Below are 17,002 nucleotides of genomic sequence, written 5' to 3' on the forward strand. Positions count from 1 at the left end.
AATCATACTGTATTTTCCCTATGCTAGTATAATTGTCCCAGAAAAGAGATGGATATAGTTCTTTTCTCTCCTGTAAAACGCTTCACAACAACCTTACTTAATTTAGTCGTTATAACAGCTTTTAGTCGTTATAAAAGCTGTTACAGATGGGATGGGCGTATTGAATCGCGATCATGGTCGATTGTGAGGAAGGTGTGGTCCGCCGTACCTACATCAAAAACACAGCTATAAGAGAGAGCGAGACAGATATCCAGGATGGGGTAAAACGTTGTACTACGTAACTAGGTAATTCGCAAATCGTGTCGATTAAAAACACTGCCTTCGGTCGTATTTTAATTTTTTTAACAAAATACCTATCACTATCAATATCATACTCATGGTGTGTTCATATACGTGATGACTTCCCTTTTGCATACTTAAGCTATTCTTTAAGCGTAAGCGTCATCGTAGATCTGTGGTCTGCAACAAAATTTTCAAATTTGCCGCCTTTGTATACTGACGGAAATGTGTGTCCAACCTATATAGAATTGATTACATCTATATAAATAGTTAGAATTAACGTTTCAGTAATTAAATATTATGTAAGTAAGTATAAACATGAGTCTGTAATGTCTAAGGACTTTGGATTTAATTTTTGGCAATTATATAGCTCCCATTACATGAATCGAATAATTAAACATGCCGAAATAAGTATATCTTTATTTATTTATTAGTATACTATTTAGGTAAACTTATTTTTACATTAAGTACGTAACAATTCTGTAAGACCGATCCAAATCGCACCGATATCATAGTCACCCTAATGAGTTTGACAGTGTTTTCTTGATTGTACACGTGTGTGTGTGTGTGTGTGTGTACACGAAAAATATGTCATCAAGTTGGGGATACCAATTAATATCCAAAGTTACTACAATTTCTACCATATTTAATTTAATGTTTTTTTTGTTATGCACATGCTTGGTTTAATCAGTTAATAATATTGACATCATAATGATTAACAAATTATTTAAAAGATATCGGAACTGTAATCGGAATATAGCACTAAAATAGTATATGAAGGTAATTACTTTCAGTAGTATATTGATATAAATACTGCCACAATGGTATCTTTTTTACATTGGCAACATGTGCGAGTGAGACACGGGGCTCTGGTTTTCTATCTCATGTGGACCGTTTTCTCTAGTCTGGTACGAACAACTTTCTGGCTCGGTGATAAGGTTCAATTTAGTATGACAAAAAAAGTGACAGTTCGCTCCCGATTAATATATAACTTCCTGAAAATACTTCGATACCCTTAGCAGTGGTATGTAAAAAAGAAGTACCTACCTAGGGCGACACGTAGTGCAACCCTATGAGGTACAGAACATTACGGCCCAAAGAATCTGGAACTTTCTGGATGCAACGGGCATTAGTAATGAACTTTAAAGGGCCATCACAATAGATCAATGCTGGTCGATGCGACACTCAAGGCCCACAACACCACAATAATAATAATAGCAGTGGGGAGACACTACTCCGTTCGGGCCAACTCGGCTCCATTCGGCTCAGCATTACTTCGAGCAATTATTAGGGTTAGTATAACTTGACGTCCCTTTACGTGCACGACCACAGATAATATAGACTTGTATTTTGACAACCCTAAATAGCCAAAACGGACAGTGCTATACATTAGAAAGGGATAGCATGATTCGTCCCTGAATCGCTGTCAAACTTCGGTTTTGTAAGAAGTGTCCTTTCTGTACGGTAGTACTATTATTTATTGTGCTAAGCTCTCTTACCAAAAAATGAAACACCAAAAGAATAAAGGCTAAATTTACAATAGTTGTAATTGTTTTAGTAAGTGGGGTGTTAGCGACGTGCTCATATTTGATATTTTATATTGCTAAATGTTGTTTTAATATATAATTAGGTAGATTAAGAAACCTAAACTTAAGGGTAGTTTTAACGGCGGCCGCGACCCGCGATTCTGTAGTTTTGTATGTGCGCCGTATGACAAGTCAGTCGGTCCATGCTATCCGCGCGAGCGCACGTACGCACATAACTGTCATTTTCGAGTTCTCTATTTGTGTACTTTTGTGTGTCTTAGCCAAATATAAGTTGTTAAAAGTTCTACTGTGTTCACCATTTCGCCGCGGCGAGACCCTATCCCTAACAAGTGGTCTTCGAGCCGAATCTACGCATGTTCCACACGCCGCCGCGTACCGTTATGGTGAAAACTCGTCGTACCGCACGAAAAGAACGCGAGCAGCTACAGATGGAGGATAGCGCATCCAAGTTGGAAGAACAGCCTGAACAACAGCCAGGACCCAGCCAGTTTCGAACGCCTAAAATAAATAGTGTGAAATCGGAACCTAAGTTATTTGCCGCGCCGGTCAAAGTACAGCCGCCATTATGCAGTGCGTCGAAACCGTTATCCGCGCCGCCGCCATTACCCGTTTCATGCAAATCTGAATCAAAACGGTCAGTGTCGTCGTCTGTGCTGGCACAAAGAAAGAGGTTACAATTGGAGGCTGAAAGAAAAAAGGCTGAAATTAGGATGCAACTTATAGATAAAGAGCTAGAGGCCGACCTAGCCGATTTAGATGGTAATAGTAATATTTACAGTCCACAAGCTAGCGAGTATGGTACACGTCCTGATGTGGAACAGTGGATGGAACACAGCGAAAAAGAGCTGGAGAAGTCGCAGCCCGCCCCCCTCGATGGTCCAGATACGGGCGACCTGCACCAGTCGGCGGCACCCGTCGCCGGCTCCTCTGATGGGACAATCCAGCTACTGGCCGCTGCCGTGAAGAACCTGACCGTTGCCTCTGTCCACAACAAACCAAACGCCAACTTACTGAGCCGTATTTGTACGCCGCGGGATTTACCTGAATATTCTGGAGATCCACTCGAGTGGCTGCATTTTAAGAAGGCGTACGAAGAGTCGACAGACGTGTGCAACTTTAGTCCAAAAGAAAACCTCTGGAGGCTGCGAAAGTGTCTGCGCGGAGCTGCCAAGGAAACCGCATCAGCTCTGCTCATGAGTGCTGCTTCACCTGAACGCATAATGGCTACGCTAGAGCTACGTCACGGTGATCCGGAATACATAATTAGCAGACTCGTGCAGGATATTAGAAAGCTGCCGCCTATGTCTTCAGAGTACCAAAAAGACATAATTAACTTTTCTATAAAGGTACAAAATTTCGTCGAAGCCGTGAAAGTGGTGGGACGCGAAGAATACGTCCAGGGACTAAGTATTGTTCCACTACTTATATCTAAACTTCCCACAGTGCTCGTGTCCAAGTGGTCTGATTTTAGTTACCCGTTAATCAAAGCCGGTACTAAATCACGCTTAAGCATTATGTCCGATTTTCTAAATACGGAAGCTGTGAAGATAGCTACAACTGCTAATATGCACCTGCAAAGTCATCGATCTGAGCATCAACAAAAGTCAAAACAATACGATAACGTTCGACCGCAAGCTATTTTCTTACAAGCCGAACGACAAAGTGGCAAGAAAACCGATCAGACTGATAAGTGTCATTTTTGCCGCGCTCAGCCAAATCACAATCTGTCCGAATGTAAACCATTTAAGCGGGCATTACGTAAGGTGCGGTGGCAGTATGTTAAACGCAATGGAATATGCTTTAAATGCTTAGATTCACGACATGAGAGAGAAACATGCCCTGCGCCGGTGTGCGATAAGGACGACTGCGGCGGGATGCATCACAGACTTCTGCACTTCGATAACAAAAATCGTCAGGAGGCGAGCGCCGGCGAGGTCCATGAACCTGCGCCGCGATCAGCTGATGCACCTACACCGGAAGTAGTGAACTGTGTCACCGCGAGTAGCAACAGAGTTCTACTTAAAACTGTCCCCGTACGTATTCGTGCAAAAAACGGCAACGTTATTGAATGTAGTGCAATGCTTGACGATTGTTCTTCAGTAACGGTGATAAGTGCTAAATTAGCTCAGCGCGCAGGACTTACCGGGCTTCGCGAATCTATGCACGTGTGCGGTCCGTGGAAACAAAGTGACGTAACATGTGATAGCACAGTGGTGAAGTTGGAGCTTTATGATAACGACAATAAGGTTCATTCTATTATAGCACGAAGTGTTAATGAGTTATGTTTACCTGAGCAAGACTTATCTCTTGTTGATTGTAGTAAATTATATCAGTATTTAAATGCAACACAGAGCGAACTTAAAAATGTTGTTACTAAGCCAGAAATGTTAATTGGTCAAGACAATTATCATTTAATTATACCATTGAAAATATTGTCAGGTAAATTATATGAGCCGCCGTACGCAACACTTTCTCCTTTAGGGTGGTGTATTCATGGTAAAATTCGTGTGTCGGGAGCGACGCGCGGGGCGAGCGCTGGGCCGGTTCACTGCACGCTGCTGGTGGGCGCGCCGCCGATGACGGCGGGCGACCGGAGCGAACAGCGCGCGCTGCAGGACTTGCATGAAGAGGTACGGCGCGCGTTCGAGGTGGACTCCGTAGGAGTGGCAGGTAAGCCTCGCCAGAATAAGGACGACGTTAGGGCTGTCGAACACCTTGAGCGTACCGCTCAACTCATTAATGGAAGGTGGCGCGTGGGCTTACCATGGAAGGATCCAGACTGCTCGATGCCTGACACTCTGCCGCATGCATTGAAAAGGCTAAAAGGCGTCACAGGTACGCCGAGCGAGTACAACATTTATTTTCTAATAATTTTGCCAGGGAACTAATGGACACTCAACGCACGCCAAAGACATTTCATTTGTCTCACTTTGGCGTGGACAACCCTAATAAAAAAAAGTTAAGGCTGGTCTTTGACGCTGCAGATAGTTCCGCGGGTTCGTGTTTAAACGACTATCTGCTCAAGGGTCCGGATCTACTGACGTCTCTCTGGGGAATCATGCTGCGCTTTAAGGAAAATCGTATCGCAGTATCTGGAGACATAAAAGATATGTTTCTACGTATCCAGATCCACCCACAAGATCAAGACGCCCTGAGATTTCTTTGGCGGGACAACCCTGCGGAACCCGTCAAAACGTACGTAATGACATCCCTAATATTCGGTGCAAAATGCTCGCCGTTTGTCGCGCAGTTCATTAAAAATAAAAATGCGCTGCGCCACGAGCAAACCGAGCCGGCTGCAGTCGACGCGATCTGCAACTCTCACTACGCAGACGACTACATTCAGAGTTTGCCAGACGAGGAGACAGCAGTAAAAATGGTCAGTACAATATCAAAGATACACGCAGAAGGTGGGTTCGAGATTCGCAATTGGACGAGCAATAGTACATCTGTGCTCGACAGCGTGCCAAATGAAACTCTCGGTACTGCTGCTGTAAAGTTTAAAATGGATCAGCAGTTCGAGGGCGAGCGGACGCTCGGACTCATCTGGTTCCCGGCCACGGACGAGCTAGGGTTCGACGTATCGCTTAAACGTATTCCTGAGCAGATTGTTTTAGGCCACCAAAGGCCTACTAAAAGGATTATGTTAAAAGTAGTCATGTCTATTTTTGATGTATTTGGATTTTTGGCACCATTCATTCATTCATTTCATTTATTTCTATAACAATAATACATTGTGTTAGAAAACTTATGAACTAATTACATACTTATAATCTAATTAAACGAAGTAAAAGATGGGACATGTCAGCAAATAAGTAAATAAGTTTTCAATAATTAAATTAAACAATTAAATAACAGGTGAAAAGTACTAATAAAATAATATAATATAATGTCAAATATAAAATGTTATAAAATCATACCTTACAATAGTTACAGTGAAATAAATATTTGATAACATGTCAATAAAAAAAAAAACAAATACTTAACTAAAAAACAAAGAAAACTTGATTCAATTAAATAATATACGGTGTACATGTCAGAATTAAATAGCTTCATTATTGTATTGGAAAAACTCTTCAACTGAATAAAAACATTTAGCTAGCAAAAACGACCTTAACCTTTAGGCTTTAACCACCTTTTACTATACAGGGTAAAATCATGCTCCAGGATACGTGGCGATCGGCCACTGGCTGGGATGAAGAAATTCCCGACGATATCTACACTAGGTGGGTAAAGTGGCTCGATTTATTACAATTAATAGGACGCATGCGCATACCTAGATGGTATCAGAAAGCATCCATAGGTGCGAGCGAGACGGAGCGAGGCTCACCCGCTGCGAACAATACCGGTGCTACGACGAGCGCTACGGCTGCTACGCGTCCCGCTACGCCGCACTCCGGGCCGAAATCGACTACGAGCGCGATTGCTGCAAGTGTAAGTATTATAAATAATTATAATAACTTGCAACTGCATTTGTTTTCGGATTCATCTTCAAAGGCTATGTGTGCTGTAGCATATTGGAGATGGGAATCAAATGGGCAGATATATGTGGCCTTTGTTGCCAGTAAATGCAAGGTCACACCTGTTAAGCCGTTGACCATAAACAGATGTGAACTTCAAGGCGCATTACTGGCAGCGAGATTGGCCGACAGTGTGCTGCGCGAACATAAGGCAACTACAGCGCAACGGTACTTCTGGTGCGACTCGGCGTGTGTTTTGCATTGGCTCCGGAATGATACTCGCAGCTACAATATATTCATTGCAAACCGGTTGGGCGAAATAGACGAGTTATCGCGCGTCAATGAATGGCGTTATATACCTACCAAGTTAAACATTGCCGATGTAGCTACAAGAGAGGTTTATGATGACTCCATATTTAAGAACGAGTGGCTTTATGGTCCGGAGTTTCTTCACGCCGACGAATCGCAGTGGCCGAGTGATACGGTGAGCCCTGAAATAAATGAACTTACTTTAGAGTATATTAATATAGTTCATAGCAAAAGTGATGACTTACCTGTGCCGGACGTCACGCGATTCTCTTCATGGCTGCGCTTGCAGAGGGCGACGGCAGCTGTTTTAAAATTCATCGAGAGGTGCAAACATCGTTCTGCGGACATTGACTGCGCGCTAATGGCGCGAGCTGAGCAACTGCTGCTAAAACAAGCGCAGCAGGAGTCATTCGGTGACGACATAGCCGCCATAAAGAATGGCAACATTTTGGACCGCAGCAGTAAACTCCGTCATTTATCGCCGTTTTTAGATGAAAACGGACTTCTCCGATGCGGTGGCCGTATATGTAGATGCCGCAGCAGATGTTGCGCTGGAAACAAAGAGGCCTATTATACTCGACGGTAAGCATGCGGTGTCTAGACTGCTGGTCAGAAGTTATCACGATAAGGCCGCGCATGGAAACCACGAGGGAGTCGTGAATAACCTGAAACAAAAATACTGGTTATTTAAACTACGTCCTACAGTGAAATCTGTAGTAGCCGGTTGTATGTTTTGTCGCATTAAGAAGGCTAAACCGGAGGTACCTAGAATGGGAAACTTACCGGAGGCGCGCCTTGCGCATCACCAGCGTCCCTTCACGTACTGCGGCCTTGACCTGTTCGGGCCGATGGAGGTGACCGTCGGGAGGCGCCACGAACTCAGATACGGGGTCCTATTCACTTGTCTTACGCTGCGGGCGATACACCTGGAACTTGTTTATTCACTTACCTCGGACTCGCTGATCATGGCTCTTCGGCGTATGGCGGCGAGACGTGGATGGCCTAAGTACCTATTCAGTGACAATGGGACAAACTTACGCGGCGCTGACACGGAGTTAAAAAAATCACTGCGGGAACTGGATGAGGAGGACCTGAAAAATAAAGGTGTTAATTACGGAGTACAATGGACTTTTATCCCCCCCGCCAGCCCACACTGGGGTGGGGCGTGGGAACGTCTGATCAGGAGTGTGAAGACGTCGCTAAAGGTAATCCTGAAGGAGCGCGCCCCTAGAGACGAGGTACTTTCCACATTGATGGCGGAGGTGGAGAACATGGTGAATGGGCGTCCGCTCACCCATGTCTCTGTGGAGCCTGGCAGCGAAGAGACGCTTACACCTAATCATTTTCTGGTTATGGGGCAAGCATCAAACTTACCTGTCGTAGGGAGTTTCGATGACTCCGATCTCTTTTCTCGAAAGCAGTGGCGTAAGTCTCAAAGGCTCGCCGACATGTACTGGACACGGTGGGTCAAGGAGATTTTGCCAGATCTCATACCGAGAACGAAATGGACCCAAGAGCAAAAGCCACTACAGGTAGGTGATTTTGTTCTCATAGTAGATCCCGCTGCGCAGAGGAACGTGTGGATGAAAGGCGTTATCCAGCAAGTCTACCCTGGCAGAGACGGCCGCATAAGGGTGGTCGAGGTAAAAACTAAGTCTGGAACCTTGAAACGTTCTGCTTCGCGCGTCGCTCGTATTCCAGTAGGTATTGAGTGCTGAGTCAGCACTCAGGGTGGGGAAATGTTAGCGACGTGCTCATATTTGATATTTTATATTGCTAAATGTTGTTTTAATATATAATTAGGTAGATTAAGAAACCTAAACTTAAGGGTAGTTTTAACGGCGGCCGCGACCCGCGATTCTGTAGTTTTGTATGTGTGCCGTATGACAAGTCAGTCGGTCCATGCTATCCGCGCGAGCGCACGTACGCACATAACTGTCATTTTCGAGTTCTCTATTTGTGTACTTTTGTGTGTCTTAGCCAAATATAAGTTGTTAAAAGTTCTACTGTGTTCACCATTTCGCCGCGGCGAGACCCTATCCCCAACATGGGGTGACACTCGACATATCGGCCGCTCTCGGCTCAGAATTGCTACGAGTTATTATTAGGGATGCCACAAGTTGACGTTCCCTTCGTGTACAACCACAGATAACATAATTACTTGAAATTGGATAACCCTAATAGCCGAAATGGATAGTGCCATACATTAGAAAGGGATAGCATGATTCGTCCTTGAATCGCTGTCAAACTTCGGATTTGTAGGAAGTGTCCTTTCTGTATTTGATGACAACACACAGTGTTCGATTTCCCTCAAAAAATTTCCCTATGCTGTTAATTGCATAAATCAATCAAGGAATGCATTTGAAATGCAAGACTAGAACACCCAGAAGTCTATTTCAAATACTTTTTTTTATAAAAAATAAATTATATTTCATGAGCTTGACATCGAAAAATTACTAAATAAATTCTACAAAAGTATCTGATGAAGAAGTCGCTTTTTAATCAATGTAGTTTGATAAAGAAGCCTTTGGCGCATATTTTCTAGTTCTTAGTTTTGGAATTTACCCTCTGCTTACCGAGTTATTCATATAAATACAGATTTTATATTTCATTTTTTTTCTCCTGAAAAACTCAAAAGTGCGACTTGTAACTAGCACTGAAAGATGGCTCTTAACTAGGTCTACTACTGGTAAAAAAATCACGTTCCACTATCGCAGCGTTTGGGAGTTACGTATAAAGGTCAAATTATACTTTTTAGGGTTGTTACTTAAAGGTCAAACAAATATGAAAGGTCGGACTAATTAAAACATCTGATTAAATTAAATTAAGGAACAACATAAGAAACTTTATTTATATTTATTTATTTAACCTTTATTGCACAATACAAGAAATTACAAATGGCAGACTTGCCAAAAGGCATTCTCTACCAGTCAACCATTGGGCCACGCAGAAACTTTTAAGTGCAGTGCACTTTATTAAACAATAAAGTCATTAAATTCAGAAAAGAAAGAAAGAAATTCAGAAGTCAAGTTATAGTTTCTTTTCGCAAGTTGGTCTCAGATTTTATGTATTTTGTGGCTCATACAAATCATTTTAATTTTCGAGAACTAACGTGCAGTCGTCAGCATGGGATGGATTTTCATCACCGTCTATTAACGAAGATCCATCATTAGCTAGATCTTCATCATCGACTTCAGCCTCTTGTAAGATTTCTTCATGAATCGGCTTCAGAAGTTCACGAACTGCTTCTGGTAGACTAATCCTACTGGACGATTTTTGGCGTTGTCTGTAGTGTGCCATAGACACGAACGGATCTGATGATTCTAGTGCACGGTGAAAGAGATCTATCATAGTTTTTCTCCTGTTCATTTTCCGGCAATGGTGTTCCCTATCTGACCGCCAAAATTTATTGCGCGATTCGGCCGCTTGCTCTGAGAGCATACCAACAGGAAGAGAACATGAATCTATGATATCTTCGCCGTGTACTAGAATTTTGTGTACCGTTACAGTCATCGGATGCCATTCATATGACGACTTCTTCACATACCTTTCCGCGAGCGTACGGCAAAAAGTACCGAACCTTCTTGCGTCGATAGGATACTCGCAACATATGGCGACAAGTACTTATAATATGTAATCCGTCGATTAACCACGCATCAAGACCTAATATCTCAGTAAATATGGCACGATATTCATCGGATAGTGCTGTCCGGGCTGAATTGCCATCATTAGTTGTACCTGAATTAGGTTTTACTACGTCCACCAATAATCCTATCTTTTTTCTTATTTCAGATTGAATAAGTTATGGATAAAATTGTTTTTTACGATTAGTCGATTTTTAATTAATCACTAGCACTGGTGCACTTTTGCCCCCGTCAATCCAGTGTTCCTGTATTTTTATTTATGTACCTGGAGTATGTCTAAACAATATACAGTTTTGTAATAGAGGAAAATTTTGAATTAATTCTGACTTAAAATTAAAGGTCAAGTTGAGGGTCAACCCTAACACTGTATTTTTAAATTCGATAACTCCCAAACGCCGCGATAGTGGAACGTGATTTTTTTACTAGTGGTAGACCTAGTTAAGAGCAATCTGTAAGTGCTAGTCACAAGTCGCACTTTTGAGTTATTTAGGAGAAAAAAATGAAATAAAAAATCTCTATTTATATGAATTACTCGGTAACCAGAGGGTAAATTCCAAAACTAAGAACTATAAAATATGCGCCAAAGGCTTCTTTATCGAACTACATTGATTAAATAGCGACTTCTTCATCAGATACTTTTTTAGAATTTATTTAGTAATTTTTCGATGTCAAGGTCATGAAATATAATTTATTTTTTATTAAAAAAAGTATTTGAAATAGACTTCTGGGTGTTCTAGTCTTGCATTTCAAATGCATTCCTTGATTGATTTATGCAATTAACAGCATAGGGAAATTTTTTGAGGGAAATCGAACACTGTGCAACACTTCAATTAAAATTGTATTTCAAAGAACAAATGTAACGTTTTCTTGTTTCCTGTGAAATTTCCGAGAACTTTTCGAACTTTTTGGAAACTTTCCGTAACTTGCCATCTGTATTCACATGTGCAATTGAAAGATAGACGTTAGCATAGTTTATCTCGGTCGACTATACGATATTTTGTCTGTGAGAATGTACCCAGCAATATGGTGAAGTGAATAGCAGTAGAGTGAAATTCTGTTGACTGAATCCGAATAAAACACTATGAGCTATTATGAACCATTTTACAAAACAACAAAGTTATTGTATCTTGGATATATGTATTTCAATATGTTTCATTAAACTTGTTTCATCGAAAAAAAGTGTTTCACATATTTCGCATTCGTATGATTGTTCATCGGTGTGTATTTTTTTATGTCTCTCTAATTCAGATTTTAATGTAAAGTGGTTGTTACATTCTTCACATCTATACGGCTTCTCTCCGATGTGACTCATTCTATTTGTCTCAAAACTATCTTCTTGACTTAATTGCTGGTTACGTTCATTACATTTGTATGGTTTCACATCACTATGGATTCTTTCATGGACAGCTAAATGATGTTTTAGTGTGAATTCCTTGTCATATTGTTTACAACTGTATGGTTTCATTCCACTATGGACTCTTTCATGGGCAACTAAATGAATTTTTTGTGCGAATTCTTTGTTACATTCTTTACATTTGTATGGCTTCACGCCACTATGGACGCTTTCATGGGTAACTAATGATTGTTTTGTTGTGAATTCTTTGTTACAGTCTTTACATTTGTATGGTTTCATTCCACTATGGATTCTTTCATGGATAACTAAAGAATAATTTTGTTTGAATTCTTTGCTACATTCTTTACATTTGTATGGTTTGACGCCACTATGTACTCTTTCGTGGTACTTTAAACTATGTCTTCCTTTGAATTGCTTGTCACATTCTTTACATTTGTATGGTTTGACGCCACTATGGACTCTTTCGTGCATCTTTAAATTAGTTTTTTGTGTAAATTGCTGGTTACATTCTTTACATTTGTACGGTTTAACGCCACTATGGACTCTTTTGTGGGTCTCTAAATTACCTTTTTGTGTAAATTGCTTGTTACATTCTTTACATTTGTATGGTTTCACGCCACTATGTACTCTTTTGTGCGTCTCTAAGTAATGTTTTGTTGTAAATTGCTTGTCACATTCTTTACATTTGTATGGTTTCACGCCACTATGGACTCTTTCGTGGTACTTTAAACCATTGCTTCCTTTGAATTGCTTGTTACATTCTTTACATTTGTATGGTTTCACGTCACTATGGACACTTTTGTGGTTCTCTAAATGATGTTTTCTTGTAAATTGCTTGTCACATTCTTTACATTTGAATGGTTTGACTCCAGTGTGGGTTCTTCTATGTATATACAAAATGCTTTTTGTTGCAAATTGCTTGTTGCATTCTCCACACACGTACCGTCTCTCTGCTGAGTGCAAACTTAAATGCTTATTCAGTAATAAGTTATTTTGAAATGCTTCATTACAAACTCCGCAGGTATGTTCCGGGTGTGTATGTGTTCTGATATGTCGGATTAAAGTAAGTTTTGTCGTAAATTGTTTGCTACACATGTCGCAATAGTAGGTCTGCTTGTTCATTTGCGGTGCGATATGGTGTTGTTGATGTGTGATTAAACTAGGGTTGTGTGTGATGTGTGCAGGGCGAGTATCGTGTGTTTGGGCTTGTTGCTCGGCGGGTGTGTGAGCGGGCACGTTCTGCACACTGCTGGCGGGGCTCGGCTCGCGGTGTGACGTCACGTCCTGCACACTGCTGGCGGGGCTCGTCTCGCGGTTTGACGTCACGTCCTGCACACTGCTGGCGGGGCTCGTCTCGCGGTGTGACGTCACGTCCTGCACGCTGCTGGCGGGGCTCGGCTCGCGGTGTGACGTCACGTCCTGCACACTGCTGGCGGGGCTCGGCTCGCGGTGTGACGTCACGTCCTGCACACTGCTGGCGGGGCTCGGCTCGCGGTGTGACGTCACGGGACACTGCTGGCTCGCGCGCGGGGAGTGGCGGAGGCGCTCGAGCCTCACGGAGCACGCCAGCGCGAGCTGCTGCCTACAGCGCAGGGACAGAGGCGCCGAGCTAACTCCGTACTCGCCGGCTGAAGACACTGAAACGACATATTCACATTAGAGTGAGCCATGATGCAATAATACCTGCGCCAGGTATAGCGTTCTGAATCATAGCGTTACACAAGCTACGTCATCATTGCTTTACGTGGCCAGTTAATAAATTGCAGAAATCTGCTCTAAGATTACATCGCTAGTACGTAACAAAATCTCACTTTTGTTTATTCTTATTCTTGGCGTTAGTTTAGCAATGCCAGATAATCTTTCCTTGATTATTGTTTATTAATACGGAGTAAGCAAGAGAACAGATAGTATAGCTATAGGAAATCGTAAAACTAGCAATTATTATGAAAATGGACAATACCTGGCACAGTAGACAACTAGAAATGCATAAACTATCATAAGAACGCATTACAATAAATTTAAGTAAATTTCTGCGGGTAAATAAGTATGACAGCTTTGAGTCCAAATAAATTATAAGAGAGTTATTCCCTAAATGTTGCTTCGCCCGACACGGTGGTTATACGAAAAATTATAACTGTCTGTCAATATTACTGACTGAGACTGAGAGCATAGGATTTATATAGAATTTAGACGGTTATACCTAAGTCGAATATCTTTTACAGTGAACATGATAATAAGAATAGAAAAGTGTACTTACGTAACAGATGTTCGCCCGGCGGCCCATCTTCACACGGCGCGACCGGGGACTCCTCGTCTGAACCTGAACATGCAAAGTGAGCTCATGTTGTTTACGAGAGTTTTTTAATAAGATGTAAGTAGCCCATTATGGTACAAATCAAAATTGTAATGGAGGTTATGTAATTGTATTCTCCAGTTTCTTCTCATTTTCATTTACCTTCCTCCTCAAGTTCCCCAGCTGCAATTATTAATAAATTATGAGGGCTAGCGTTCCTTCTTCTAAGCTCCCATTGCATATTTCAACCCAGATATGTTTCTGTTCACATATGAGCAATTGAAAATATATCAAATGATATTCAGTATGGAAGCTGCACGCCTTCCTGTAAGTAGCGCTCAATTCGTTTCCTTTTATAACTGCCGCCATTTTATTCTACCAAGTTCTGAATACCACTTTAGATACTTACGTAGAGACGGCTCGGAAGGCTCGCTGCACGCGGCATCTTCAGGTTCATCTAAAATTGAACAAGTTAAAATAATAACAACCTATTTCCTTGATGTTGGAAACAAAATATATGATAAATAGCCACAGAATGAGTTGCTGGCACCAAACAATACGAGTATGCATAAATTACTATAAAAATACACGAGTGAAGATCACTATAGGTGTGCCTAATGCCTATAATATTGAAGTATTCCCTCGATTTCTCCATAATGCCATCATCAGATCCTGAAATGATGATAATGGGACTGTGATTACAAATAACTTGATATCAAGCGTAATATTTACCTTTGACCCTCAGTCCTCCCTCTAGCCTCTCCTGCAGCTCGGCCTGGCAGTGCTGCACCTGCATCTTGAAGTGGCACGCCTCCCGCAGCCGCCCCAGACACACCTCGCAGATACCACTCTTGCCATTGTTGCTTGGTGTCAGCTGCAAAATGTAGTATATTTGTTTCTGATGTTCAATTTATGCCTATATTATTTGCACATAAGACTCAAATCATATTTTATGTAATAAAAAAGTATTAGAAAGTTACAGGGCTACTTGACTGAGGTAGATATGGGCCGAATATTCGAATTTGGCATGTTTTTTTTATGTTTGTATTAGGCCAAATATTTGGAAAATTAAATTGTGAGTCATGAACTTGACGGCTGAACTGAGTCAAGCTGATTTGCATGTTGTTTAGTGAAAATGTCACATATAAACTATTTTACACCCAAAACTCAGCTGCCTTCTAAAAATCACTGTGCAATTTCTGTACAAAATGCCAAAAAAAGCGGAAAACCTATGCTTTTTCTAATACAGAATATGATTTAAAACAAAGAAAAGATTATTTATAAGAAATTAAGATATTAGTTCAGGAATCAACACAGTAGTGTCCTATTTTATTAATAAGTAAGAGATGGAACTAGCGCAGTTTTGTCAACAAGAGAGTTATCCGTAGATTTCTATAAAAGAGGAACAAGCTAATTAACAATATGAACAATAGTGCCATGCCTTATGGGAAACGGTCGCAGAGATAGTTCAGAGCCGGAAACCGCTACCAACTTTTAGTATGTTGTTGGGCATGGCATTGGGTCTCCAAAACTGCCGGGAGACGGCGGCGCCGGCCATCTACTTCAGCGGAATGACGTCATCAAAATGACTCCCGCTTCGTTGCGAATATTGCATACTGCACCCAAATTATGCATAGCACATACACGTGTGGGGTATTAAATGAAAGCCAATTAAATAAACTATATTTTATTCATACAAAGTGTATCAAAATATGCAACAGTTTAAGAAAAATTTACAAAATAATAAAAATTACGTAAAAAAATATTCGATTATTTGGGTTTTACAACCAAACCAAAAGTCGGACGATAAAGCAATGTACTACAACATTAAAGATGACGTCTCAAGCCATACACTGATATCAATAAAATCAAAATTGAACCAAATATGTGGAAATTATGCATCAAAATGTAGATATTTGCCCATACAAATGCATAAAAGTTAAAAAAATCAAAATTGGTCATTTTCAGGATAATCCGCATAAGCTTCTAGTATGTTATTAGCAATATGACCTGGATTCTAAAACTGCCGGGAGACCATCTCTGTTGTTCCTCAGTTACAAATAATGACGTCATATAAATAATCACTCCGAATTTCGTAAAATATAAATTATAGCTATACCACGAGTCTCACATACACGTGAGTTACATGTAATGAAAGGTTATTAAATGTATTATGATTCACTTAAACATTGTTTGTAAAAAAAATTAGGTGTCAATTTATTTGTGTTTGTAGCTCAGGTCACAAAAGCTACATTTTAACCGACTTTGAAAGGAGGAGATTAAGTACTTAAAGAAACAGTATATTGCTTACTTATCAAGTAAATTTTTTTTTTATTAATTATGGTTCCATTCGAAAATGTCGTTTTCATGTATTTTATGTAATGTACATTCATTTAATACTCGATAAATAGAACTATTCTTTGCATAATATGAGCGCATTAAGGTAGAATTGTTGGGGCACTTTAGTTTTTTTTCCACACCTTCCACAGTTTTTGTCGGAAATGTAAAATTTAAATTGTGATATATAGTTGAATAACTAGTTTTTCAAATATTATATGCAAAAAAATTTTGACGGTTTTAGTTTAGCTATAAAATTGATACATATCTACTTTTTCCATAAAAAGTGGTATTTCGTTGTTTCTAGCTCTGAAACCGTACATTTTTTTTACAAACAATGTTTAAGTGAATCATAATACATTTAATAACCTTTCATTACATGTAACTCACGTGTATGTGAGACTCGTGGTATAGCTATAATTTACATTTTACGAAATTCGGCAGTGATTATTTATATGACGTCATTATTTGTAACTGAGGAACAACAGAGATGGTCTTCCGGCAGTTTTAGAATCCAGGTCATATTGCTAATAACATACTAGAAGCTTATGCGGATTATCCTGAAAATGACCAATTTTAATTTTTTTAACTTTTATGCATTTGTATGGGCCAATATCTACATTTTGATGCATAATTTCCACATATTTGGTTCAATTTTGATTTTATTGATATCAGTGTATGGCTTGAGACGTCATCTTTAATGTTGTAGTACATTGCTTTATCGTTCGACTTTTGGTTTGGTTGCAAAACCCAAATAATCGAATATTTTTTTACGTAAT

The 17,002-nt window shown here is 40.5% G+C and overlaps 1 protein-coding gene across 1 annotated transcript; it reads right to left on the reverse strand.

Moving 5' to 3' along the window:
• Positions 1-11,064: 11,064 nt before the first annotated feature.
• On the reverse strand, positions 11,065-12,807 carry LOC134676224 (zinc finger protein OZF-like). The gene has a single exon (XM_063534545.1). The coding sequence runs from the start codon at positions 12,713-12,715 to the stop codon at positions 11,357-11,359; it is 1,359 nt and encodes a 452-aa protein (XP_063390615.1). The 5' UTR covers positions 12,716-12,807; the 3' UTR covers positions 11,065-11,356.
• Between the last annotated feature and the right edge of the window lie 4,195 nt (positions 12,808-17,002).

Source organism: Cydia fagiglandana, chromosome 24, assembly GCF_963556715.1.
Source record: "Cydia fagiglandana chromosome 24, ilCydFagi1.1, whole genome shotgun sequence".
In the NCBI taxonomy this organism is placed as follows: domain Eukaryota; kingdom Metazoa; phylum Arthropoda; class Insecta; order Lepidoptera; family Tortricidae; genus Cydia; species Cydia fagiglandana.

What these genes read in the sequence shown, in the direction of transcription:
- LOC134676224 (XM_063534545.1), bottom strand. Translation starts at nt 12,715, where the DNA reads ATGAACAAGCAGACCTACTATTGCGACATGTGTAGCAAACAATTTACG.